Genomic DNA, 27744 nt, shown 5'->3' on the forward strand with positions numbered 1-27744 from the left:
ATGTATGTATGTGAGTGTGTGTGTGAGTATGTATGCAAGTGTGTGTGTATGTATGTGTGTATGTGAGTGTGTATGTATGTATGTGAGTGTGTATGCATGTATATGGAAAATAGACAGACCGCTCCAGGTGAGTGCTGGAAGTATATAGCCCCTCCACATACATGGTGCCGGCTTGATCTGTGACCACAGTAACAATGCCAAGAAACGAAGGTTGGTCGCACTAGCAATGATGTAGCAGAATAAAGTCTTTTATTGGAAACTTCACAGTGTAATAAGAACATCACAGCTCCAAGACTGGACAGAGAAAAAGTAAACACATTTCATACGAACAAGCGCTTAGTCATTACTGTAAGAGAAAAGAAAAATCACCTCTAGTCAGTTCTGTATCCAAAAAGCATCAATGTATCATATACATACTTACATTGTCAAAAAAGAGAACTATACATAAACATATTCAGTCTATTCTGTGCACACAGGGAAGTGAACTGGCCAAAAAAAGAAACAGATTGACAAATACACAAACAAATTACAAAGTAAATAAACCTCAATGGAAATAAAACAAATCTTACACATAAAAGTGAGAAACATCCCGTTCAGCATTTAACCCTCGGGTAATACAGGTCTGTAAGTGAAACTCTTGTACAGGAGGTTTAACCCTTTCTACCACTTGGATGCCAATCGCAGAACAATCACCTTCATGTAAAGAATTAAAGTGTTTAGATACATTGGTGGAGCGATTGTTTCTCACATCACCCAAATGTTCACAAAACCGATCTTTTGATTTCCTGATTGTCCGTCCCACATATATGTATGTGGCAAACATGACAGGTGATTAAATAGATCACATATTTGGTGTTACAATTGAAAAAAATTCTTAATTTGGAATGTCTTTCCACTGATGGTGCAACAAAAACTGTTTCCCATAACTATGTGGGAACAGGACAGACAATCCAAGGCACCACATCTAAAATTGCCTTGGAAATGGAGCCAAGAAGTAGATTGAATAGGCGCTGGATTGAAGAAACTAGGGGACAGAGGTCTACCTAGAGAGGGTGCCCTTCTGGGAATAATATTAATATCCTTGTTCAGAATCTTAGAACAAATATCATCATTATATAAGATCAGTAAATATCTATTGACAATGTTGTTCACTTGTCCAAACTCTGAACTATAAGACAGAACCAAGGAAGGACGACTGAATTTATCCAATTGTTTTTTCCTAGTACCTTTTAGCATCTCAGATCTGTCTTTTTGTTTTGCCATTTAATAGACTCTATCAAGAGACCACTTAGGATATCTCCTCTCTGTGAACCATTGGAAAAGTAACTGAGATTCCTAGTCAAAGTCCAAAGTGTCACTGGATATACGACGTAAACGAAAGAACTGATGGTATGTCTGGGATGGCTTGATTGTGCCAACAAAAGATTGTTACCAGCCAGTGGCTTCCTATAAAGTTTAGTGCTTATTTGCCCTTCTCCTGCAAACAGACATACATCCAGGAACTCTACAGTATTTTTTGGAATTGACCAGTAAAGGACAAATTAGAATTATTCTTGTTAAGATATTCCAGGAAAATATTTGGCTGCATACCCAGACCACTGCAAATCAATAATAGATAGTCAATATACCTATAATAAATTATAATCTGGCCTCTAAATGGATTACTACTAGCAAAGATGTGGGACCACTCCCACCAACCCATAAAAAGGTTGGCAAGAGAGGGTGAAAACTTTGCCCCCGTCACTACCCCACACCTCTGCAAATAATATACATGCTGAAAAACGAAATAAATATATTGTAGTAAATACTCTAATACTTCTACAATGAAATTGCAATGTTCAGGAGACAGATCGGTATAATTCTGCAGATAGAACATGACTGCTACACAAGCCAAATCGTGTGCGATAGAGGAGTATAGGCTTGCCACATCACATGTAAGCCATATGTACTCCTCTTCCCAGATCACATTCTGCAAGGCCTGAAGTAGATGGTTAGTATCTCTAAGATATCCTGGCAACCTGCTAACAAGGGGCTGTAATTGTCCATCTAACCACTGACCAATCCTCTCATTCAAAAAACCAATGCCGGTCACTATAGGGTGACCCAAAAAATGATTCAAGCCCTATAGGGAAGATGATAGAAGGTGGGTAAAATAGGGTGGTCTGGAGTAATGGATTGTGCTTCTTTAGAGCTCAAAACTCCTAAATATACCACCTTGTCCACTAAATTGGCTACAATAATTTTAAATGTTTTAGTTGGATCACTTTTTAATACCATGTAAGTCCTAGTGTCTGACAATTGTCTCATAGCTTCCTTCTTATACAACTCAATATCCATTACTACTATCCCACCATTATCAGCATTACAAATCACTACAGATGGTGCAAGCATCAAACCTTGTAAAGCAGACCTTTCACCCAGGGTAAGATTGTCTGCATCTATGTAAGATTTGAAAGAAACTTTGGTAGCTAGTCTAACCAGACTAACAGTAATGACTAAGCGTGTGTTTGTGTGAAACACATTTACTGTTTCTCTGTCCAGTCTTGGATGTTTTTATTACACTGTTTATGAAGATTCCAGTAAAGGATTTTATTCTGCTACATCCTTGATAGTGAGGCCAATCTTTTTTTCTTGACATTATGTATGTGTGTGTATGTACATCTGAGAGAACAGCTGTTGGGAGGTCTGAGCTGAGGCCAGACCCCCCAGACCCCGCTGAGTGCTCTGCTGATCCCTGGGTGCTAGAGGTTACTCCTACCTGCTGCCGCTGTGTGCCAGAGGTTATTCCTGCCTGCTGCTCACTGTGTGCCAGAGGTTACTCCTGCCTGTGGCCCGCTGCGTGCCAGAGCTTACTCTTACCTGCTGCCCGCTGCGTGCCAGAGGTTACTCCTGCCTGCTGCCCGCTGTGTGCCAGAGCTTACTCTTACCTGCTGCCCGCTGCGTGCCAGAGGTTACTCCTGCCTGCTGCCCGCTGTGTGCCAGAGGTTACTGCTGCCCGCTGGGTGTCAGAGGTTACTCCTACCTGCTGCCCGCTGTGTGCCAGAGGTTATTCCTGCCTGCTGCCCGCTGTGTGCCAGAGGTTACTCCTGCCTGCTGCCCGCTGTGTGCCAGAGGTTACTCCTGCCTGCTGCCCGCTGTGTCCAGAGGTTACTCCTGCCTGCTGCCCGCTGTGTGCCAGAGGTTACTCCTGCCTGCTGCCCACTGTGTGCCCGAGGTTTACTCCTGCCTGCTGCCCGCTGTGTGCCAGAGGTTACTCCTGCCCAAACCGTGAGTGCTCATATTCTCTTGTCTGGACTGCCCCCTTGGATCCCTATATTGTTGTGTCTGGACTGCCCCATTGAATGCTCCTATTTCCCTGCCTAGACTACCCCGTTGAATCCCCCTATTGCCTTGCCTGGACTGCCCCATAAATGCGCCTATTTTCCCTGCCTGGACTGCCCTGTTGAACTCCCCTATTGCCTTGTCTGGACTGCCCCATTGAACACTCATACCTTCCCTGCCTGGACTGTCTCATTGAATCTCCTATTACCCCTTGCCGGAACTGCCCTTGCGTGCCTGGATTATCGTAGCTACCTGGACTACCCCATGTGTGCTCGGGCCATCGCTACCCAAATCGCCCTATCGTGGGCCGGATTATAACTGTTTTGGACTCCTCCCTCTCTTTCCCCTTTTTGGGTATCCGGACGCTACCTTCCTACCCTGATTGAGTGTCTCTCCTATTTCAATAAAAACTTTGTGTGTTTATCATCCTCCGTGTGTGTTCTGTCCTGCCTACGCTTCTGTCACAATGAGTGTGTATGTACGTACTGTATGTGAGTGTAGTACGTAAGTGAGTGTGTATGTATGTATATGAGTGTGAATGTATGTATGTAAGTGTGTATGTATGTATATGAGTGTGAATGTATGTATGTGACTGTGTATGTATGTATATGAGTGTGTATGTACATACTGTATGTGAGTGTGTATGTATGTATGTACGTATGTGAGTATGTATGTATATGTGTGTATTTACGTACTGTATGTGAGTGTGTATGTACTGTATGTATGTGAGTGTGTATGTATGTATATGAGTGTGTATGTACGTACTGTATGTACGTATTTGAGTGTGTATGTATGTATATGAGTGTGCATGTACGTACTGGGGCGGACTGACCATTTGGAAACTCGGGCACTGCCTGAGGGCTCGGGGTCAGTAGGGGGCCCCATGAGATGCCCCTGGTACCTTTTTCATAGGCTTTTTTGAATTTGGGCAAGGACACAGGGGCCCAATGATCCCCTATTGCCTGGGGTCCCCATGAGTTGTCAGTCCCACCCCTGGTATGTACTGTATGTGAGTGTGTATGGATGTGAGTTTATGTATGAGTGTACGTGTACGTACATACATGTGTGCTACATACATACATACATGCATACATACAGTGCACAGCATAAATGAGTACACCCCGTTTGAAAAGCAAGATTTGAATCAATATCTCAATGAACACAAGAACAATTTCCAAAATTTTGACAACACTGAGTTTCATAGAACATTTTTTTGGCTCATTACATGAAAGTAAGACTAATAATATAACTTAGATTACAAAATCTTCAGTTTTATTCAAATTAGTTGATGCAAATATGATTATACCTTCACAACAAAAACTACACCATCTAGTACTTTGTATGACCTCCATGATTTGTAAGACAGCACCAAGTATTCTAGGCATGGAATGAACAAGTTGGCGACATATTGCAACATCGATCTTTTTCTATTCTTCAAGAACGACCTTTTTCAGAGCCTGGATGCTGGATGGAGAGTGATCCTCAAGCTTGTCTCCTCAGAATTCCCCATAGGTGTTCGATTGGGTTCAGATCAGGAGACATACGTGGCCAATTAATTACTTTCACCCTGTTCTTCTGAGAAATGCAACAGTGGCCTTAGATGTGTGTTCTGGATCATTGTCATGTTGGAAAAGTGCACGACAACCAAGGGCACGGAGTGATGGGAGCATCTTCTCTTTCAATATAAAGCAGTACATCTGTGAATTCATGATACCATCACTGAAATGCAGCTCCCCGACACCAGCAGCACTCATGCAGCCCCATAGGAAGGACACTACCACCACGTTTCAGTGTAGACAAAAACATTTATCTTGGTCTCATCACTCCAGAGTACAGAGTCCTAGTAGTCTTCTTCTTTTTCAGCATGGGCCCTGGCGAATTCTAGGTGAGCTTTTTGTGCATGGACTTTAGGATATGCCATATTGTGTCACGGGAAACAATCACCCCAGTTTGACTTTTCTACTTCTTTAGCTAACTGTAGTGAACTTACATGACAATTTTCTTCAACCCTTGAACACCCCCTCCGTGCAGACGTCACGCAGCTGAGTCATTACGATGATCCGGCGGCCATCTTTGTAAGTGTATTTGTTCATGCTCCACGTGGATAATATTTTATACAATAAATTAAAATATATACACCATAAGCGGTTCTCTCTGGGCTCCGTTTGTGAGCTTTTCCCTTCAGGGTTTGACCATATTGGATCCAGGATCGAGTCATACTGTAGAGGAATCATCTGTCTCTCTACAGCGATGTCTATATAGAGTTCAAGTTGTACATGTCACATACAGGGGAGGACTGACCATTTGGAAACTCGGGCACTGCCCGAAGGCCCGGGGTCAGTAGGGGGCCCCATTAGATACCCTGGTACCTTTTTCATAGGCTTTTTGAGTTTGGGCAAGGTCACAGGGGCCCCATGATCCCCTGTTGCCCAGGGGCCCCTGAGTTGTCAGTCCACCTCTGGTCACATACTCATTCTGGTTGTGGAAAAGTTTCACCTTCTGAAGGAATTCCTATTTTGAATGTGCAATTATTCTGTGCTTCTGGTGAGTGCATTAGGAGGGAAGAATTGTCACGGATTCACCCACCTCTTGATGTCACTTCATTATTATTACATCGAGTTTATATAGCGCCAAAGGGTTTGCTCAGTGCTGTACTTCATTCATCTACATTTTTGGACATATATATATTTATATATACGCACACACATATATATTGTTTGTGCTTTATTGATAATTTTATATGCACTGATAAGTTGGTCACGCATGTCACCAATTTTTATGTTATATGTTATTTTTTTCACGTCACTTATGATACTCACAACAGCGCTGCCCTTTCTTTCTTTTATATGTTATGTGGATGAAGTGGGTTGCCCTTTTCTGCTAGCGGCTGCTATAATTTCTCTCTTTGCGCTCACCACATTTCTTTTTACAACGTAAAAAATATTGTTGTTTTTATTTAATTTTCAGGTTTTTTTCATTTATATCGCAAAAAAAAACAGTGGTGATCAAATACCACTAAATGAATGCACTATTTGTGTGAAAACAAATTGTATAAATTTCATTTGCGTGAAGTGTTGCATGACTGTGCAATCACCAGTTAAAGTAGCACAGCGCCAGTATAGCAAAAAAATGGCCTGGTCATGAAGATGGGTAAATCTTCTGGAGGGCAGCAATTTGAGCTGCAGTAGTTCTTCTACTGGATCGGACTACATGGTCCAGCCTTTGCTCCCCATGTACAGTACATCAATGAGCTTGACTGCTGAATACCGTCATTGGTTCCCCGATTTTCCTTCCTTGGACCACTTCCAGTTGGTCCTGATCACTGCAGACCGGGAACATCACACAAGAGCTGCAGTTTTGGAGTTGTTCTTACCCAGTCATCCAGACTTTACAGTGAGGTCTAGGATTGCACCGATACCATTTTTTATCAACTATTATGAGTATCGATACTTCTGCTCAAGTACTCGCTGATACCGATTACTGATACCTTTGCGGTGTGATTTGAGCGCATACAAAATAAATTAGCTCAGATCGCACTGCAAAGAATTTCATGATTTGAACACTTGAGTACTGTCCGTGATACTTTTTTTATTTGCACCAGGGGCGGACTGACAACTCATGGGGCCCCCGGGGCATAGGGGATCATGGGGCCCCTGTGTCCTTGCCCAAACTCAAAAAAGCCTATGAAAAAGGTACCAGGGACATCTCATGGGGCCCCCTACTGACCCCGGAACTCTCGGGCAGTGCCCGAGTTTCCAAATGGTCAGTCTGCCCCTGATTTGCACTAACATACAATTTTGAGGACAAGCTTTCGGGGAATGTCCCCTTCTTCAAGGTTCCAAGCTTGAGCTGATAGTCATAAAACTGTTGGATAATGATTGAGGAATCCCATGTCCAAATTCAGGCTGTTATCTGTTGTGTAAAACATGTTGGCGAAACAGGACAGAAGTTGCAAACAAGGATGAATTTGCACAGACATACCATCAAGGAACATAAAGAATATGACTTCTGCACACCTGTGGGACACCATTTCACACAACCAGACCACAATATGGGAGACCTCAATATTTTAGTTCTTAAAGGAAATTTCAAATCCATTCAGGAAAGAAAAACTTTTGAACTAAGAATGATAATTCTATTTGACACAAGAGATAACGGCCTGAATTTGGACATGGGATTCCTCAATCATTATCCAGCAGTTTTATGACTATCAGCTCAAGCTTGACTCCCTCTGTGATGTGAGTGTTGTCCCCCCCCCCCCCCCTTTTTGCTTTTGCTGTGTCTTATCGCTAGCGTTTTTTTTTTTTTCATCTCTTCTAACATTCTGCTAAAACTTTGTGATTTGTATAGTACTGCTTGGACCTTGAAGAAGGGGACATACCCCGACAGCTTGTCCTCAAAAATGTATGTTAGTGCAAATAAAAAAAGTATCACGGACAGTATTTAATTGTTTCTGTCGCAAATGCACTAATATGGCTACAATCACCTCAGGCATGATTTGAACACAAATGTGGTGCGATTCCTGTCCGAATCACATGCCATTTCCCTGTGGGTTCAGTGCGATTAGAGCCATACAAAATGAATGGCTCAAATCGCACTGCAAATCGCACGCACCCACATGTGATTCAGACAGGAATCGCACTGCAACTTCAGCTAAAGTAGCTTGATTTCAGTTCGAATCACAAGTGCGATTGGAGACCATTAATTTTGGATGGGCTCAAATCGCACCGCCAAGGTATCAGTTTCAGATTTTGGAGCATTTGCACGAGTAATGCTTTGTATCGACACCAATATCGATATCAATGCAACCCTAATGCTCAAATCCTTACAATTGCCCATTTTGTTCTGCTTTCACAACATCAACTTCAGGGACAACATGTTCACGTCATGCCTAATATACTAATATATCCTACTCACTTTCAGGTGCCATTGTCAGGAATAATCTGTGCTATTCACTTTACCTTTCAGTGGTCATAATGTTATGGCTGGTCCAGGGGCGGACTGACCATTTGGAAACTCGGGCACTGCCCGAGGGCCCGGGGTCAGTAGGGGGCCCCATGAGATGCCCCTGGTACCTTTTTCATAGGCTTTTTTGAGTTTGGGCAAGGACACAGGGGCCCCATGATCCCCTATTGCCCAGGGGCCCCATGAGTTGTCAGTCCACCCCTGGGCTGGTCAGTGTGTGTGTGTATAGAGAACAAGACATTCTCTGCATGTTTATCATAGACAGATCTAAGGTTCCGACTCCTGGGACTTCCCATGACTTTAGTTGTAGAAATGGCAGAAACTGAGACTTCCTAATTATAAGTGGCAGTCCTGGTTTCCCTCTCGGCGGGCGGGGTCATGACATCACCTAGCACAGGATCTCTATGACACAGCCAGGTAAGTGCCCGCCCCCCTGCCCCAGGTGAGTCACCAAGTTTCGCTGGGTAATAGATGACGTCACTCCACCCTTCTATATAACTGCAGGGGGGAAGGAGAAGAGCTCCATAGTGCACCTCTAGCCAGGATCCATTGAAGAGATCGGTGAGGATTATCGGAGGGTCTGTGTGTGATTCGGAGGTCCCACTTTCAGCTCGATCTTCTCTCCAGCAGCTGGTTTCGGTGGAGGGGGCTGGTTCTCCGTATCCAGGTGAAACCAGAGATTCGTCCTTGTTTGTGAATAAGGCAGGGACCTGTCCGACCGGTCTGACCTGGTGTTGGGGGAGGAGGAATAGGAAGTGACTTGGGTGAGATTGCTGAACCGAAGAGGACATCAAGGCGGAGGAGTCCACCGACCGACCACACCATGAAGACCTCCACCATGCTGAGCCTGGCCGCTGTCCTGCTTTGCTTCATCCTCATGGGACAAGCCCAGAGCCCAAGTAAGTGACACCACACCTAGGGTCAGGACCTAGGGGGACACCACTTATGGGGTCACTCTTCACCTGCAGATCATGGCTTTTCTTTGTGTTCTGGAATACTTTTGCCTTCAACTATTGGTGGTTATAACTCGTGTTGGTTTTGCTTGGGGGAACTACAAATCCCAGCATGTCCATCCATGGCAGAAGCTGTGTTCTTGGCTTGGTACACAGATTGGTTCATAGACTGACCGATCTGTCCGAATTGGGGTTTCTGATAACCATGGAAAGATTGTGTCTCCAAATGATAGAACCACAAATGCCAGCATGCTCTGGCTATGCATGTATTGTAGAGGTAGCAAGATGTCTGCAGTAGTCCTGGACCCAACCAGGCTCACATTGATCCATTGGTAGCCTGGGGATCTACAGACCATGGGGTGGGTAGCCTGGGGATCTACAGACCATGGGGTGGGTAGCCTGGGGATCTACAGACCATGGGGTGGGTAGCCTGGGGATCTACAGACCATGGGGTGGGTAGCCTGGGGATCTACAGACCATGGGGTGGGTAGCCTGGGGATCTACAGACCATGGGGTGGGTAGCCTGGGGATCTACAGACCATGGGGTGGGTAGCCTGGGGATCTACAGACCATGGGGTGGGTAGCCTGGGGATCTACAGACCATGGGGTGGGTAGCCTGGGGATCTACAGACCATGGGGTGGGTAGCCTGGGGATCTACAGACCATGGGGTGGGTAGCCTGGGGATCTACAGACCATGGGGTGGGTAGCCTGGGGATCTACAGACCATGGGGTGGGTAGCCTGGGGATCTACAGACCATGGGGTGGGTAGCCTGGGGATCTACAGACCATGGGGTGGGTAGCCTGGGGATCTACAGACCATGGGGTGGGTAGCCTGGGGATCTACAGACCATGGGGTGGGTAGCCTGGGGATCTACAGACCATGGGGTGGGTAGCCTGGGGATCTACAGACCATGGGGTGGGTAGCCTGGGGATCTACAGACCATGGGGTGGCACCATGGTTAGCTTAGGTGGGTTGTCTTGGGGTCTTCAGACTATGCCATAGCTCTATGGGTGGTCTTGGATGTTTTCAGACCATGCCTTGGATCTATGGATGGTCTCGGGGCTCTTCAGACCATGGCATGGATCCACTGGTAGCTTGGGATTGGGGGGGGGGGGGGGTCTACAGACTTTTAATGCTGGAAGCTATAGAGGCTGGCACTTGTAGTTCCCCTTCCAGGCTGGCCATGTTTCTATGGTGGCTGTTGGTGTATGTGATTGTCTCTACAATCAGAGATATGTTATCGGGCGATAAGGAGATTTATGTTGGTGTAGGTGCGGTATCACAAAGCCAACAGGTTCTCTGATAAGGACATAACCTGATGGAAGGTCATGTCTGAGGATTCCGCTTTTTCTAGAGATTGAATTGGGGATCTATTCAGTATGAATAATCTTCAGTTGGGGGGGGGGGGGGGACCACACCGCACCACTGAATTTATACTTCTGATACAAGTGGGGGGGGAAGTATGAAGGTGGATTGATGTCATTAGATTATACTAGTACCTGAACTGATACATGTGGGGTACATGAGTATACTTCAGTGTGAGATCACCATTGGCTTTCTACTGCTGGGACCTGTAGTGATACAAGGGACACCTGGAGATCTCAGGATGAGGTCCGCTCTGGGTGAAGACTGTACCTCTTCACTGAGATCGCAGGAGGGCTCTCTATAATGTAGAATGTGTGGTAGAGCTGTCTTTGTAATTTGGGGTTCAATGGAAACATTGTACAGATGGCTATACTGGACTCTGTAAGGGATCCACTGAGCCCCCACTATGCGGAGATGGCTCTATACTGGGCTCTGCAAGAGATCCACCGAGCCCTCACTATGCGGAGATGGCTCTATACTGGACTTTACAGAGGGAGGGCTCAGTGGATAAATTGTAGTCCATTTAGAACTTTGTATAGTGGAGTTCAGTGGATAGACTATAGTGGTCTCTACAATGTATCCACTGAGCACTGCCAGTATAGAGCTTTGTAGAGTGAGGGCTCAGTGGATACATTGTAGAGTCCACTATAGTATCTGTGTATCCACAGAACTTCACTATTTAAAGCTCTATACTGGACTCTACAGAGGGCTCAGTGGATAAATTGTAGTCCAGTATAGAACTTTGAATAGTGAAATTCAGTGGATACAGATACTATAGTGGACTCTACAATGTATCCACTGAGCCCTCACTCTACAAAACTATACTGGGCTCAATGTATCCACTAAGCCCTCACTCTACAAAGAGTTCTATACTGGACTCAATGTATCCACTGAGCCCCCACTATACAAAGAACTATACTGGGCTCAATGTATCCAGTGAGCCCCCACTTTGCATAGATAGCTCTATACTGGACTCTACAGAGTGAGGACTCAGTGGATAAATTGTAGTCTAGTATAGAGCTATCTGTGCAAAGTGGGGACTCACTGGATACATTGAGCCCAGTATAGTTCTTTGTATAGTGGGGGCTCAGTGGATACATTGAGCCCAGTATAGTTCTTTGTATAGTGGGGGCTCAGTGGATACATTGCAGAGACCAGCGTAGAGTATGTGTATCCACTGAGCCCTACTTTGCATAGATAGCTCTATACTGGACTCTACAAGGGGGCTCAGTGGGCACATTGTAGTGTAGATAGTAATGGTGCTCAGTGGCTACATTATAGAATGTGGTATAGATCGGTCTGTCATTTTTGACTCGGTGGACATATTGTAGCAACTTGTGTTCTAGACGTTCTGGATCCATTATACTGAAGTTCTCTCCCGGTGGATACTTTGTATCAAGCGTTTCCTGTTGATATTGGATACATTGTATCGGAGTTGGTGCTGCCTGGGGGGATACATTGTATCGGAGTTGGTGCTGCCTGGGGGGATACATTGTATCGGAGTTGGTGCTGCCTGGGGGGATACATTGTGCTGCCTGGGGGGATACATTGTATCGGAGTTGGTGCTGTCTGGGGGGATACATTGTATCGGAGGGGTGCTTTGTTTGATACATTGTAGCAGGGTGCGGGAAGTGGTATAATGGAGTTCCCGCTCTGTGGAGGTTGAGGCGCGGCTCTGTGACAAGATGGCGCCGGGCGGCTCCCCGGGAAGGGGGGGGGGGCGCTACCGCCCTCCACCTGTCCCTCTATGCACCTGAGTGACGTAACAGGGCGTGGCCGTGACACCGGGGAGCCGTTTTCCTCAGTCCTTGCCTTTGTGTGCACTTAGAGCCATTACTGGGACAATTAAGGTGCAGCCATGGGGGGGGGGCGTTGGCCTTCGCCTCAGGTGAAGCCTGGATTGTTAAACTTCGTCCCCCCCCCCCCCCCCGTAGTTTCATGTGCCTTCCTTCAATGAACTGCCTAGCAGAGGATCCGACCCTCCCCCGGTACTCGGAGGCCTTCACTGGGCCTGAACTCTGCTGACCTCTAGCCACCACCCGGCCAGGCATTCATATGGCTCAGGGGCGGACTGAAAACTCATGGGGCCCCCGGGCAATAGGGGATCATGGGGCCCCTGTGTCCTTGCCCAAACTCAAAAAAGCCTATGAAAAAGGTGCCAGGGGCATCTCATGGGGCCCCCTACTGACCCCGGGCCCTCAGGCAGTGCCTGAGTTTCCAAATGGTCAGTCCGCCCCTGATATGGCTCCATTGTAGAGTCCAGTATAGAGCTCTGGGGGGGCTCAGTGGATCCATTGTACAAGTGGAAGCAGAAGACCCCCTAGGGCCGGTTCACACTACTACATGCAATTCAGTTTTTTGTTTTTTTTTTGCATCCAAAACGCACGGAAAGTAGGTCATATGGTTGTCATAGTCCACATCAGTGCATTCTGGTTGCAGAAAAAATGCTGTATTTTTCCTGCACAGAACTGGATCGTGGTAAGAGGCTGGAACACATCAAAACCCACCAACACTGGAACACGTGTCCTTTATTTAAAATGAGAAAAGAGGAAAAAATGAACCGTAATGCATAAAAATGCATCAGAATGTCACGCATGCAGGAACGCATCTGGACTGTTTCTATGGTGTGCACCGCCCTAAAGCAAACATAGCATCTTGCCAATTCTTCACTGGCTGCTTTAGGTTTCTTTTTTGGACTTGTTTTCATGTGGTGATCTGGCCAATAAGTCTGTTTTTTTTAAAAGAAGCTCTCTGTGAATGTAACAGATGGCTGAGACAAACCATTTACCACACAGGGGTGCTTACAATGATCAGCTTTTGTTCGTTTAAAACCTTTATCCCGAATTGAACAAAACGATTAGTTCTAATGACTTGTAATGTATTGGGGATGGCTTCAATTAGTGTATTTAAACCTGCTAGTACTTCTAACATTCTCTCCCCAGACTGACAATGCTGCTGTCCAAAGGTGCCCCCTGTACGCCTTAATCCAGAATGGGGGCACTCTAATACAGGAGGTGTTGGCAAGATCACTAGGTGAAAACGGGACCAAGTCTTAATCTCTTCATGCCAGTCATGGGCATATATGCGTTCTCTTGGTGGGTTGGCCTTAATGCTGAGGCCGCATATGCATAACATGTAAACCTGTGCCGAGAGTGAGCCTTGCGCATTTCCAGCAGGTAACGGTTCTTTGCAATTGGGAGCTTTCTGATCATGTGACTGCTGTAACGGCCAATCATGGTGGTCACATGACCAAAATTCCTGGCTTCTGAAATCTCAAAGGGCCAGGAGGTGACAGTGGGAAGGGCTTAAAGAAAGCTGATGCAGCCACCAAATGTAATGATTGGTAAGCTGCAATGTTACATTTTTGTTGTGGATTCAGTTTTCAACCTTCACTGGCTGCATGCTTATTCTAGGTCACTGGTTCTGGGCCCCATCCAGAATCAAATCTGGTGGCTGCACAGATTTCTATCCTTTCACTTTAAGCAGAATGTGTATGTGTTCTGTCTGGCAATCCAAATGTGGCACAATTTATTTATTTTTGTTCAGGTTTGGAAAATAACCTTTACCCCTGGTTCACATATTCGCATTCCTGCGGGCCGTGTTCTGCGCAGGCACAAGAGCTCATTCATTTGAATGGACTCCCGTGCCCGGGGACACGCAGGGAAGAAGTCCCTGCACTTCATCTGAAAACGCAGCCCGCACGGGAACCTCAGTTCCCAGTGCGGTTGCGATTTTCCAGTGGGGGTGGCGTGCCATTAGAATTAATGGCACCCGCCCGTGAGTCTGCATTCTTCTGTGTGGGTGGTGCGGCTGCATGGATTTTTGTGCAGATCTGCAGCCGCACCACCTGCACATGTGAACCTAGCATTAGTCTCCTATATGGCTGCAGCATCATTGTCCTCCCCTAGCTCTACACAGAGCTAGAGTGATCAAACACCTCTGATTGCTCAGTTCTCTGGTCCACTCTGAGCACAGAGCAGTGACTCAGTCACTGCCTTTGTTCTGCCCCTCCAGTGCTCACTGGAGTGCCAGGCTGTGGAGGGGGCCGGAGTAGTTGGCTCACTCAGCAGTGCACTGGGAGGCGGAGTCAGCTGCCGGGCAAGTTTCTGGGTGGATCCTGACAATATTGTCAAGATGCCTGCTGAGCCTGGGCCAGCTCAGTGACATCAGCCTGTAGTGGGCTTTATTTAGTCTTAGCTGAATCTGGGTCATGGGGGTGCAGAACGAACTGCATTCTAGTGATCATAGTGTGGCCAAAAGGGCTTTGGCCATGCTTCTCAATCAGAAGGTGGATACAATTTGGGGAAACCTATAGCATAGAAATTTGGAAGCTGCCACATTGGACTGTTAAAGTCTGAGCTTTGTAGCTGTTTTATCCATCTGTACTGCTTGGTGAGTAACAGACTAAGCCCTTGTTCAAAGCTGTATGACAAGTTGCACCTAGTGCAGTGTTTCTCAACTCCAGTCCTCATGGACCCCCAACAGGTCATGTTTTCAGGATTTCCATTATTTTGCACAGGTGATTTGATCAGTTTCACTGCCTTAGTAATTACCACAGCTGTTTCATCTGAGGGAAATCCTGAAAACATGACCTGTTGGGGGTCCATGAGGACTGGAGTTGAGAAACACTGACCTAGTGTGATCTGTCAGGGTGCGACTTGTCATGTGAATATGCTACTATGGAACCATTCAAATCGGTGTGACTTGAACTGCAACTTTTAAAAAGGTTCCTGCACTATTTTTGTGACATCTGTATTAAAGCAAGTTCCAGCTGAAAGTCAGCAGCTACAAAAACTGTAGCTGCTGACTTTTAAAATACTTACCTGTCCCTCAGTCCAGCGGTGTCCTCACCACTGCTGGTTTCACCAGCCATCTTCTCTCCCTGGCGCCAGCACCTTCAGCTTGTGGTTTCACAGCCGGGTGCTCACTGCTCATGTGCGAGAAGCACTGCACTTTTGACAGGTCCCAGAAGACTACGGGACCATTCACAATGTCCCAGAAGACTACGGGGGGGTGGTAACTTCCGCTTCCAATCGCCTAGGCGATCGCAGTGTAAGAAGGAGCAGGTACCTGTCAAATTTGGGGACCCACTCCCCAAAGGTGCCAATCCTTAACGGGGAACGGGGGAAAAGTGTTTAAAACAGAACTTCCCCATTTGGGTGGAGCTCTGCTTTAAATCACACCACTGTCAGCAGCCACACAAAGTTGCACTGATTGGTGGCTTTGAAATCACGCTGAAGTAGTACAACTTCAAAGCTGCACACGGTGTGAATCGGGTCTTATGGAGCAACCCAGACCTTCACACCTGGGCCAGTGATCACATGTAAGATCTATGAGGCCCTACTCTGATAAATTCTTATTTCAGAGTAGAATGGGGAAGGGGTAGATCCTCTAGAGGTCCATTCGCATTTCCTGTATGACAGGTGTAAATGCAGGATGGGGTAGGGGTGGTCTTGCCATACAGACACAAATGGGTATTCTGAAGTTGAAGATTAGCGCCTGTCAGGGCTCCACAAATCCCAGGTGCCAGGTAGCAACTAGAAATTGTCCTGGTGCCTGAGTTCACACTGCCTCCCATGGACTTCAATGGGAAAACCTGTCAATGGCAATCCTATGTGAACAGTTATCTCTGCATGCCACTCTCACTTGCAAGTCTGGAATGCACACTTGCACAGAACCCTCATAATGGAATTCAAAACCGTGCATATGGATCACATCAAATACAAAAAACACAATATCTAGCCTGTCATGCAAATCTGAGTTTTAAAACTAAGAATCATGTGTGAACCAGGATAGCTCCATTCACACCTGGGCATTTTGGGTTCTCAGCAAAGTCTGATCATAAAACGCTGATTCAGGTGCCATGATTTCCCTCTTTTTCCTCCCTCTGCTCTCTAAACTTGCTCGCTCCCCCATGTTTTTTCCTACTTTTTCTCCTCTCACCTAATTTTATTTGCCTCCCTCTTCTGCCCCCTTTTTTTTTCCTTCCCCCCCCTTTTCTCTGGCCCATCTCTTAATGTATAGAGAACAGTCTGTACTCTGACACCATACTGTACTATGAGAGACACACATCGTACAGACTGGTCTGTATAATGTGCAGTATGGTGTCAGGGTACAGACTGCTTTGTGTATAATGTGTGGTGTCGGGGTACAGACTGCTTTGTGTATAATGTGTGGTGTCGGGGTACAGACTGCTTTGTGTATAATGTGTGGTGTCGGGGTACAGACTGCTTTGTGTATAATGTGTGGTGTCGGGGTACAGACTGCTTTGTGTATAATGTGTGGTGTCGGGGTACAGACTGCTTTGTGTATTATGTGTGGTGTCGGGGTACAGACTGCTTTGTGTATTATGTGTGGTGTCGGGGTACAGACTGCTTTGTGTATTATGTGTGGTGTCGGGGTACAGACTGCTTTGTGTATTATGTGTGGTGTCGGGGTACAGACTGCTTTGTGTATAATGTGTGGTGTCGGGGTACAGACTGCTTTGTGTATAATGTGTGGTGTCGGGGTACAGACTGCTTTGTGTATAATGTGTGGTGTCGGGGTACAGACTGCTTTGTGTATTATGTGTGGTGTCGGGGTACAGACTGCTTTGTGTATAATGTGTGGTGTCGGGGTACAGACTGCTTTGTGTATAATGTGTGGTGTCGGGGTACAGACTGCTTTGTGTATGTGTGGTGTCGGGGTACAGACTGCTTTGTGTATGGTGTCGGGGTACAGACTGCTTTGTGTATAATGTGCAGTATGGTGTCGGGTACAGACACATCTGTATAATGTATGTGCATTCAGTACCCTGACACAGTACTGTAAATTATATACAGACCAGCGTATATAGCGTACAGTATGGTGTCGGGTCAGTGGCATCACTAGAGTTGGTGACACCTACTCTAGTGATGCCACTGACACTTTTGCACTGGAAGGACACTTTATTTTGCAGAAAAGATGCTAGTTCTATAATGCAATATAGGCTTTTTCTATCAATATTGTTTCAGCGTGTACAATGAGCTGTATGTGCAGCTGGGTGTACATGCTAGGAACTCAATGTCTGGATGAATGACCTGTCTGCAGGAATTGGTGTTCAGTTCTCCTTTAGGCCTCATGCAAGCAGGTGCCTGGGGCTGTATGACCTAACATTTGGGTGCATTTCCCTACCCAGGAGCCGCAGGTGCATACAGCCACCCAGAGAAATCACTGGCTGTATGTTGGTACTGTGTAAATGTTTAGACATGTACAGCCCTGAACAGACATTTTGCATGTATATTATGTGCACCCTTGGATGTTGGCCTCGCACCTATCAATGCCATGTGGCAATGTGTGTTCCCAACTTCACATATTACTCTATAGATACCCACCAACAGGCTTGTAATCACTAGGTACTACATGGCCTTTGATTTGTTCTGCCTGGCTTTAAGCACTAAAATGTGTATGTAGGTGCCTATAACATGTTCCTATATCGTTTTGGGTGTTAATTTTGTCTTTTTTTTTCTTCTAGATTGTAACTGCAAGAATCTTGTAAATGCAAAGTGTGCTCCAGATGGTACTGGACAAAACTGTGATTGTGGCATTCAACTAGGTACAGATGTAAAGCCAGTGGACTGTAACAAATGTAAGTACCAAAATCAATCCATTTTAAAATGTGGTGTTTTTTTTCCTGGCCCAATAGTGTTGCAAAACGTCACCCTGCATTAAATTTGCCTTGTGAGACATGAAAGCCATTTGTAAACCAGAGTGCTATTTTTCTTTTTGTAAGTGATTCCCTATATATGGTCTAGAACCAGAACAGCCTGTTTTAAGCGGTTTCTAAATGGTTTAAAACTCAATGCACAGTGCAGCCAATCTGGGAACAAAACTGCAAATACTCCAACTGGAGCCCCGTCTAAAGGCAGACCAGGGGCGGACTGACAACTCAGGGGGCCCCTGGGCAATAGGATCATGGGGCCCCTGTGTCCTTGCCCAAACTCAAAATCCTATGAAAAAGGTACCAGGGGCATCTCATGGGGCCCCCTACTGACCCTGGGCCCTCAGGCAGTGCCAGAGTTTCCAAATGGTCAGTCCGCCCCTGAGGCAGACTACCCCTGACCAAAACTGCAACGTTGACGTTTGTGGTTTTTCAAGTTAACTGATGCTGGCATAGAGCTACATGTTTGTTTGAAATGTCTTCAAAGCCACCCAAATTAAAATGTGCTTTTATACAGCCGGCTCATACTCTATTGCCTTTTTGTATTCCTTCCCCCTCCCATTTTTAGAGTGTAAGCTCTTATGAACAAGGCTTTCCAAATCCTCATTTGCGTATCCACAGGCTCTTTACTCTGTAAAGAGCTGCATAAACTGATGTATATTCTGTAGTTTTGGATATCCCCCCTTCATGTAATGCATGTTGACATTTTTCTTGCATTTTCCAGTGGTACCCAAATGCTGGCTAATGAAGAGAGAGAGCATTGGAACCAAAGCTGGAAGAAGAGTGAGACCTGTAAATGCTCTAGTTGACAATGATGGGCTGTATAATCCAGACTGTGAGGATAATGGTACCTTTAAAGCAAGGCAGTGCAACAACACAGACACTTGCTGGTGTGTGAACACGGCTGGAGTTAGAAGAACCGATAAAGGAGACAAAAACTGGAAGTGTTCGGAACTAGTTAGAACTTAGTAAGTAATGGCTGTTCAGCACTGGTGTCTAGAGGTGGGGGTTACATATCCTACATTTACTAAATCTAAACTTTTTATCTTGGGAAACATCTGAGCTAAAGGTTTGGAAGCCTCCATTGCCATCTTGTGTATATAAAGGTGCAGGCTTTAGGGGCAGATTCCTCTCCTTGAAGATGCAGGTTTTAGGGGCAGATTCTTCCCCTTTCTCTCATTCATGGACTCTGTAGTCTTGAAGGTGCAACTTGTGATCTGTAGACATGTTTAAGGTCAGTGATTTATTAACACAGATCTACACTGCATCTGAGCACCACAATAAACACTAAAGTAGTTCTAATGTCAGTTTTTCTTGCCTCAATTCTCTCTGCATTGAGGGGGGAAAACAGCCTGTCCAGGATCACTCATCCCCCGCATGCCTAACCTGAGCCTGATCTTGATCAGCGCTGTGCACAAGGGCAGCAACACTCCTTCCAAACAGGGCAGATTGATAACAGCAGGAGCTATTGGCTCCTGGTGCTGTCTGTCAAAACCTAGGACCGGTGGGTGGGTTAAAGTCCTGCTGCCGGTCTGTGGTTGCAGACAGTGGGGCTTTGGCGCAATGTCACAAGTGCCCACCTAGCAAGTGGCTTGCTGGTGTACTTGGAAGCCAGGAGTGCTGATGGGGGATTCCAGAAGAGGATTGGGGCTGCTCTGTGCAAAACCATTGCACAAAGCAGGTAGATATGTGTTAAACCAAAAATATAAAGCTTTAGAATACTTTTTTTTTTTTTTTTTTTTTTAATCAAAGCAAACTCCCCCATCCATCCATGTCTCCATGCTTTTTGCTGAGTAATCACTTTGAAAAATGCCCCCTAGCTTTTCTGGCTGTGGCCATCTTGATTAAGGGCAAATTATTAGAATTTACTTCTGGGAATCTCTGCCCTTAGCTCAGGCATGTATGCAGAAGGGTATGCTTAGCTGAGAACTCCTCCTGGGATGTGACAATTTGTCTAGGCCTAGAAAGCAGGAAGTAACTGAAGACTTAAGTTTAAAACAAGTAAATATATTCTATATTTACGGCTAGCATCATTCAGATTAAAACATAGTTGAGTTTTGCTTTATACACCAAAGCAAGAAGAGGGCCGCAAATGCCATGGAAACTCCATGTTGGAGGGTGCTGGCTCTCATATGTGCAAGGAAATGTTCCCTTTTTTTTCCACTTTTTTTGGAAATATGGCATGGAATCAGACTGTAGGATGACTTTGAAGTAGTCTATTCCTGGCCTGTAACATTGTAAGGTTCATTTCTGGAATACAAGGTAACCTACCCACAAACCTGTATCCTGGTGTTCTAATGGGTGAAAAGTCCTGGGTATGTAATTTGTGCTTGTGTCTGGGGCAGCTCTTTGAATTTCTATGCTGAATTGTTTACTGGGGTGTACATTTTTAATTTTGGAAAATAATTTAATTCATTTTTTATAGCTGGGTGATAATTGAGATGAAACGCAACAACACTGAAAATGTGCCCACTGGATCTATTGAAGGGTAAGCACTGCAGTCTTTAAGTGTATTTTCAGATGTATTTCCACAGATGTGACCACTTACAAATCTGTTTCCTCCATCAGAGCTCTGCGAAGCCTGATTACTAACAGATATAACCTGCCTGCAAAATACATTGATGGCATTGAGGTAAGTGGCTATTCATGCTCTGTATCCTATAACTGTCATCCTCATTTCAACCATAGCTTTTCACTTACTTTTGTAGAAAGTTCTACTTTTCCTTGGCATCTAGAATCACTTGAGTGGCTATTGGTATAGATTGCTTCAAGATTTATTTTACATGTTGACCTAGCATTTTTGTAGCAGTTAACATTAAGGATCCATTCACAGCATTTATTTGCAGTAATGCATGCTACAGGCATTTGTGTGATATGGGGCCATATGTTTTGAACACCGCATTGCACTTTTCTGATTTGCATTGCTCTGCAGCATGCTGGCAGAAATGGTACATGAACCATTTTCTGGTACATTTGGAAGCCAATTAAAATGAAAAAGCTGCCTTAATGCAACATGCATTAATGCCCTGCAGTAGTGTGAATGGGCCCTTCAACAAAATGTTCTCCAGTCCTATGTACTGTTCTGAAGGATGCCCCAAAGCATGTGTGCCACCACACGACATGCAGCTTTGCTCTGACATGCTATGCTGCACATTTTCTGCGAATAGGTAGCCTACCCCAAGGAATGGGCTGCTTTAACATGTGACATAACACGCATGAACCCAGTGGGGCAGTGTGAAATGAGGCTAAACTACAAAATGTAAAGGTTTTGTTGTAATGCAGACTTTTTTATAAATGGCCTGTCAGCAGAGCATTTTCAAGTAACTTTCTATGTTGCCGGAGTCTGTTGCAGATTCTCATTGCTGCAGTGAATTCTAAGTGACTTTAAGCTTGCTTGACATGACTTTTTAAATATGGTGATGTGACTGCATCTTCCAAATGATTTACTTTCTCAATTTTTATAAAATTTTCATTTACTACAGAGGTGAGAAAAGGGAGAATGCAAAAAATATTGTTCGATATCCAGATTTCTTAACACTTAAACAAACTTGCATACAATTGAATCCTATGTAGGAATGTATAGAATGGCTCTCCTCCCCATCCTATATGAATACTAATACTTTATTCTACACCCTATATTAAACTCCTTAAGGCTACGTTCACACTAGCCTTGTGTGCAGGCGGCAGAGAGGCATTTGGTAAGCGTTTTTACCGCTTCCCAAACGCCTCTGCCAATTCTGCACATTACAGCACATGGTGCTGTTCTAACGGGAGCGTTTGCGTTGCGTCGCAGCAAAACTGACGCCTCTGGACGAGTCAGGAGGCTTTGAAGCCTCCTATTCTTGTCTATGGTGCCGCTCCGCAGCTCCTGCGGTTGCGGGGCGTTTGCGGAGCGGTAACACCACTCAAACTGCATTATAGGCGTTTGTGGGGTGTTATTAACGCTCGGCAAACGCCTAGCAACCGCCGCTAAACCGCGCATGCGGCCTTTGCGGAGCGTTAATAACACTCCGCAAACGCCGGACCAACGCTTGCCAAACGCTATAGGGGCGTTTGGCAAGCGTTGGCAAAACAGCCTAGTGTGAACGAGCCCTAAGACTGGAAGAGGCAGACCCAAAAAGTTGGCCCATAGCAATTTTCTAATTTGACCAAACTCAGTTCAAAGCAGGGGTGGAGTGACCATTTGAGAACTTGGGCACTGCCTGAGGGCCCGGGGTCAGTAGGGGCCCCATGAGATGCCCCTGGTACATTTCATAGGCTTTTTGGGTGTGGTTTGAGTGAGCAAGGACACAGGGGTCCCATGATCCCCTATTGCCTGGGGGCCCCATGAGTTGTCAGTCTGCCCCTGGTTCAAAGCATTAAGGTTCCCAAATCTGCTTCCATACATATGATCCAGGGGGTCCACCTTAAACAAGTGTGTGGTTGTGCTACAGTTTTCTGCCAATGTCTTGATCTGAGCTCTGGCCATGTTACAAAAAGAGAAACTGAGTGACTTCTATGAAGAAACTGTACCAGGGAGTGCTACCATCTTGGGTGTCTAAGGCTGGCTATACACTATACAATTTTCTGTCCAATTTCCTTTAGATTTACCTTCAACTATGTAGTGTAAGGGCCTGCCGAATTAAATACAATTGAATGTGTTTAGGTTTGAGCCCCTATTAGTTTTTTTGGTAAATCTGAAGCAAAATTGTATAATGTATGGCCAGCCTTAGTGTTCTACCTAACCCACCTGTCTGTGTTCATTCAGATATTAATGTTGAAACATTTTTTTAGATGGGCTGAGTTGGTATTATCATGCTAATACTAATGTTTTCTTTAGGTTGTAGAAAACTCTATCTTCGTAGATCTGAAACAGAATTCTTCAGAGAAACAAGCTCACGATGTGGACATTGCCGATGTTGGTTACTACATGGAGAAAGATGTAAGTATAGGCCTTCTACAGCAAGCGGTTTCATCATACCTCCCTAATTTTCTGGAGCTAACTTTTGAACATCTTCAAGCACAAAAGAATCCAGTTACTGTAATGCTGTCAAGCTGAATATACAGAAATACCCTTTTAGATTTCCTAGGTGCTGCAAGGGTTAAAATACCTTGTGCTGGGAGCACCTTGGAGAGTAGGATTGCAGCTCACACAGGCAGTGGCCTATATCACCAGTGGTCCCAATGCACTCTTGCTCTAGTCAACAGTACTAGGGGAACTAGAGAAGTGGTGGTTGAGGCAATGTGCAGGGAAGAGTGGGTTGCTGAAGTCCAAGGCTCTGCCAGTTCATGGTATTTAGAAAAAAAATTGTATTGCTGTATATGCAGCCTTACTGCATTAGTTATACAAGGTTCAGGCTGGCTTTAACCACTTGCCTACTGGACTTTTATACCCCCTTTTTGTGCTCGGGACAATTTTCAGCTTTCAGTGCTGTTGCACTTTGACATTTGCGCAGTCATGCAACACTGTACCCATATGAAATTTGTATCTTTTTCAGACAAACTGCTTCCTTTTGGTGGTATTTAATCACCACTGGGTGTTATTTTTTGCACTATAAACAAAAATAGAAACAAAAAAATCAAATTTTTTTTGCTCTATGCAAAAAATTTGCAAACAGGTAATTTTTCTTCACTGATGTGTTGAGGCAGCACTGGTGGGCACAGGCTGCACTGGTGGGCACTGACGGGCTGCTATGATTGGCCTTTTACCTCATTGCATGATCAGCTGTGTACATAGGACACGGTGATCGTGGAGACTGCTGGGGGTGCGTTCTGGGACAACATCATGACTCCCTCCCAGAACTGGACAACCATGCTGTAGCCATCATTCAGCTATAGTGCGGTTAGCAAATGGTTAAACAATATTTCTTGGCAACAGTTTTGTTAAATTAATCTCCTTTTTGGTTTACATATTACATCCAGAAATGTTATTTCTCTAGTTTTATTGCAACAGGATAAGCAGACACTGATTTATTTATAGAACTTTTTTTTTCCCACCATTAAACAGATCAAAGGTGATCCAATCATTACTTCAGATGTGCCATTTCAATTCATGGTCAATGGCAAGAACTTTGCTGTAAAAGAGCCTGTGATCCTCTACATTGATGAGAAGCCCCATGAAATCAGCATGAAGCATCTGACCCCGGGTGTGATTGCAGTCATTGTGGTGGTGGTCGTGGCAATTGTTGCAGGAATAATAGTCTTGGTGAGTTTTGAAAGTTGTTTGACTAACAAAAGCAGGCAGTCTTTAATTTTCTGAAGAGAGAAGTATTGTCCATCTTTAATTTGTTTCCAACTAAGAATAAACATTTTATTGCTGAATATTTCAGCTATAGTAGGATTGCTAGTGTAACTTCCACACAGTATTGGCCAACTTGGCAATTCAGACTAATGACCACTAGTTTAGAATTCTGATCATGTGGAATTGTTTCTTGGGTCTAGTTTTATTATTGTAATCACTAGTACAGAGATCTCACTGGCCTATTTTGAAATCAAAACTAGGTATAAAACTCGACTAGTTATAAAAATGGCTTCAGGGAACCATAAATATCCAGAACTGGGAACAAATCATACTATGCAGCCTGCACATGTGCTTATGGATGCCTTCTGTTGGTCAGCAAGGGTTTAAGGTCTAAGATGTAACTGTGCTGTCTGGTAGAGATAATGCCTAGTGCATAAAGCATGCATTGCAATCTTTACCTGTTCTGTAATGCCATTGGTGACCTACTTGTCAAATCTCATTGCTTGGCTGCCATTGCTGACTCTGGCTTCATCCCTGACTTCCTGGTCTGTATCCTGGATCAATAACTCAAGAAGCCTAACTGAAGCATATGTTTTACTTTATGAAAGTGAAGAGTAACTAGGGTAAAACATCTGAAGCAAGTGCTACTTTTTACCCAACATTTGGGGAAAAGCCAATCATGGAAGCTACATGGAATGGAATGATCATGGCTCCCAGATTGTGAAGTTTACCTTGAAATCATAGGTTTTCAGCACTTTCCAGAAGAACTGGACCTGAAATTCAGAAACCGATTGCAGAGAGCCTTAAGGTAGCATGGACTATCATTTGTATAGTGTTCAGCTCATGTATCCCTTGGTGCTAATGTCATGTGCTGCCACAATGTCCTGTAAAATAGGGACTGCTTCCCAGGTAGTCAAACTGATCATAGCACCACAGGTCTGTAGGCAAACCTTTACCAGCCTGAATAAAACTTTCTGGTTAACCTATGTCATGAAGTGTTGCAATGGGTTTAAAAGCTTTAACTGATCTCCAATTTCCTTAACCAGGTTCTGACCAGGAGAAAGAGAGGCCGCTATGAAAAGGCTGAAGTAAGTAATTTACTATTGTGGGAAATCTAAAGCTTTAGTCTATGGGTGGTAAAAATTATTTTTTTATATGGATTTGATAAAGGTAAAATTTTGAATAGAAACGAGGGAGTTGACATGTCTTTCAATGAGCATCTCCTGGACTGTTATCCTTGCTGCACTAAATTGAAACCAACTTGTGCATATCAGACTTAACACTTTACTGGCCTATATTCGTAAAAGGACAAGTTCACCTTTATGACAAAATTTTAATGCATCTTTTTGGCAGGGAAAAAAGTTTGCTTTTTTAAACTGGAGCCAGTAAAGTATTGCACAGTTGATCTACAGGGTGCAGTGCTAGGCTCCTGGTCAGTTTCAGTACTCTGCCCCTACCTCCTGTACAGGTAAGCAATTAAAGTTGCAGGAATGGTCCATTAAATGGGAGCACTCACCAGTGCCTTTACAGTTCATTGAGATCTTCAAGCAGTTGGCAGTAATGGCTGACTGTAGTCACAGATCTCTGAAAGACTTCAAAATTGTGATGGTGCAGAGAGAAGATGCCCTTATCCCCCCCCACAGCTGTCACAAGGAACAAGGGGTTGGGAGGAAAGGAGGCAGGAGCTGGAATGTTACATGCTACACCCTAAACTAAGGTGTAACATGTTCCAAAGGTTAAAGCATTTGTGAACTGCAGCTTTTTTTTCTCTAAAACCTGCAAGACTATGGCATATGCTGGTAAGCATTGCATACTAGCACATTATGAAGTACTTGCTTTAGAACAAAGCACTCCAGTGGCACTCACAGCTGACAGGGCTTCCATCTTCACCTGGTCTTCCTTTGGGTTCATGTGCTCCATCCATCTGACTGGCCATGCTACGATGGCATGTTTTCAGCTGCAGCACGGAGCTCTGAAGGGACACCACAGGTACGTTGTCCCTTCAGAGCGCATACAGCTGATGTCACCAGCTGCATGCAGTGTGAACATCTAAACTGTGCAAGTTTAGGAGATATTCACTATCTATAGGTAAGCCTTACAGGCTTACCTGCAGGTACAAGTTACTAAATATTTTTTTTCTTTAAGCAAGAATAAAGTGCTCTGGTGGCCTCCGGTTTGTATTTAAAACTGAACTTTATGGACTAGTGCTCTTTTCTACGCCATAGAAGCCAGTTTAAGACTACGAATTGTAAACAAGCATGAATGCCTACATGCAGTTTGGAACAAATGGCTCCATATATATCCAATTTTAAATGCATTGTTGGCTCATGCACAAAATGATTTGTATGGCTCTGCTCACTAACCTAATATGGCATAAACGCTGTATTTTCAGTGTTTCTGATCCATATGAGGCAGCATCTTCTATAGAAGGTTCTACTGGGCTTTGGTTCATTGGTTTAATTTTTTTTGGCCCCCCACCTTCACCTATTTTGGGTTTAATTTGCATACATTCTAGAATTTCTCTACATGCCAGCAGTCCTAAAATCCACTTTCTTTTTCAGATGAAGGAGATGAATGAAATGCAAAAAGAACTCAACTCGTAGATCAAAAGTGTCAACTGGATCACATCTTTCAGGGACCCATGACTGGTGTGCTGAACACTTGCATACTAGGTTCATTATGAAATCAAGCAAGCTGTGTAACTGTATAGAGCTTTGGAGAATATTTATACCAGGAGACTTCATCTTGCACCTGCATATCTTGTGACTTTTTTGTTTCTTGTAGTATGTGAGCCTGTGAAGTATGGGTTTGTCTTTTTAATAGAAAGTTATAGGAAAGTCTTTCAACAGTGCTACTTTGTTGGATGAAGATTTTTCTCTTCAAGCAACTGGCTGAAGATGTTCCAAAGAGCTTTTGTAAAAGTGGGCGGGAGGGTGGGTAATGTTTAAGATGCAACTTTTTTTTAAAAGACTTGTAAATATTCTGTATTAAAGAGTGGATTTTTTTTTAATGTAACATTGAATTCAATAAAAGTGGAAAAATTTTAAGCTTGAGAATAATTTTTTACAGACCAGACAAACTGCTCATTTAGCTAATGTGCAGAGGGGGTAAGGGGTATAATACAACCTATCATGAACCCAAATGTGGGTTCATTATTGGTCTGCCAGGCACTGCAATGGGACAATCGGGTTCCCACCTCAAATCATAACACTGAAAATAGAGACAAGCATTTGTAAATAA

General features: G+C 44.6%; 1 protein-coding gene across 1 annotated transcript; it reads left to right on the top strand.

The window, feature by feature from the left end:
* The first annotated feature begins 8806 nt into the window (after nt 1–8806).
* Nucleotides 8807–27551, top strand: EPCAM (epithelial cell adhesion molecule). Its single transcript, XM_089676427.1, has 9 exons — nt 8807–9185; nt 18099–18212; nt 19009–19252; nt 20710–20772; nt 20853–20916; nt 23104–23205; nt 24271–24468; nt 25551–25592; nt 27066–27551. The coding sequence occupies exons 1-9, from the start codon at nt 9110–9112 to the stop codon at nt 27105–27107; spliced, it is 945 nt and encodes a 314-aa protein (XP_089532553.1). The 5' UTR covers nt 8807–9109; the 3' UTR covers nt 27108–27551.
* Nucleotides 27552–27744: the final 193 nt, after the last annotated feature.

The sequence above is a fragment of the Staurois parvus genome, unplaced genomic scaffold (assembly GCF_062004578.1).
Source record: "Staurois parvus isolate SC_StPar_1 unplaced genomic scaffold, SC_StPar_1.0 ptg000169l, whole genome shotgun sequence".
In the NCBI taxonomy this organism is placed as follows: Eukaryota; Metazoa; Chordata; class Amphibia; order Anura; family Ranidae; genus Staurois; species Staurois parvus.

Coding starts and splice junctions, on each gene's coding strand:
- EPCAM (XM_089676427.1), top strand. CDS start 9,110: ATGAAGACCTCCACCATGCTGAGCCTGGCCGCTGTCCTGCTTTGCTTC. Junction 24,469..25,550: donor TTGCAGGAATAATAGTCTTG/GTGAGTTTTGAA, acceptor TTCCTTAACCAG/GTTCTGACCAGGAGAAAGAG. Junction 25,593..27,065: donor GCCGCTATGAAAAGGCTGAA/GTAAGTAATTTA, acceptor TTTCTTTTTCAG/ATGAAGGAGATGAATGAAAT.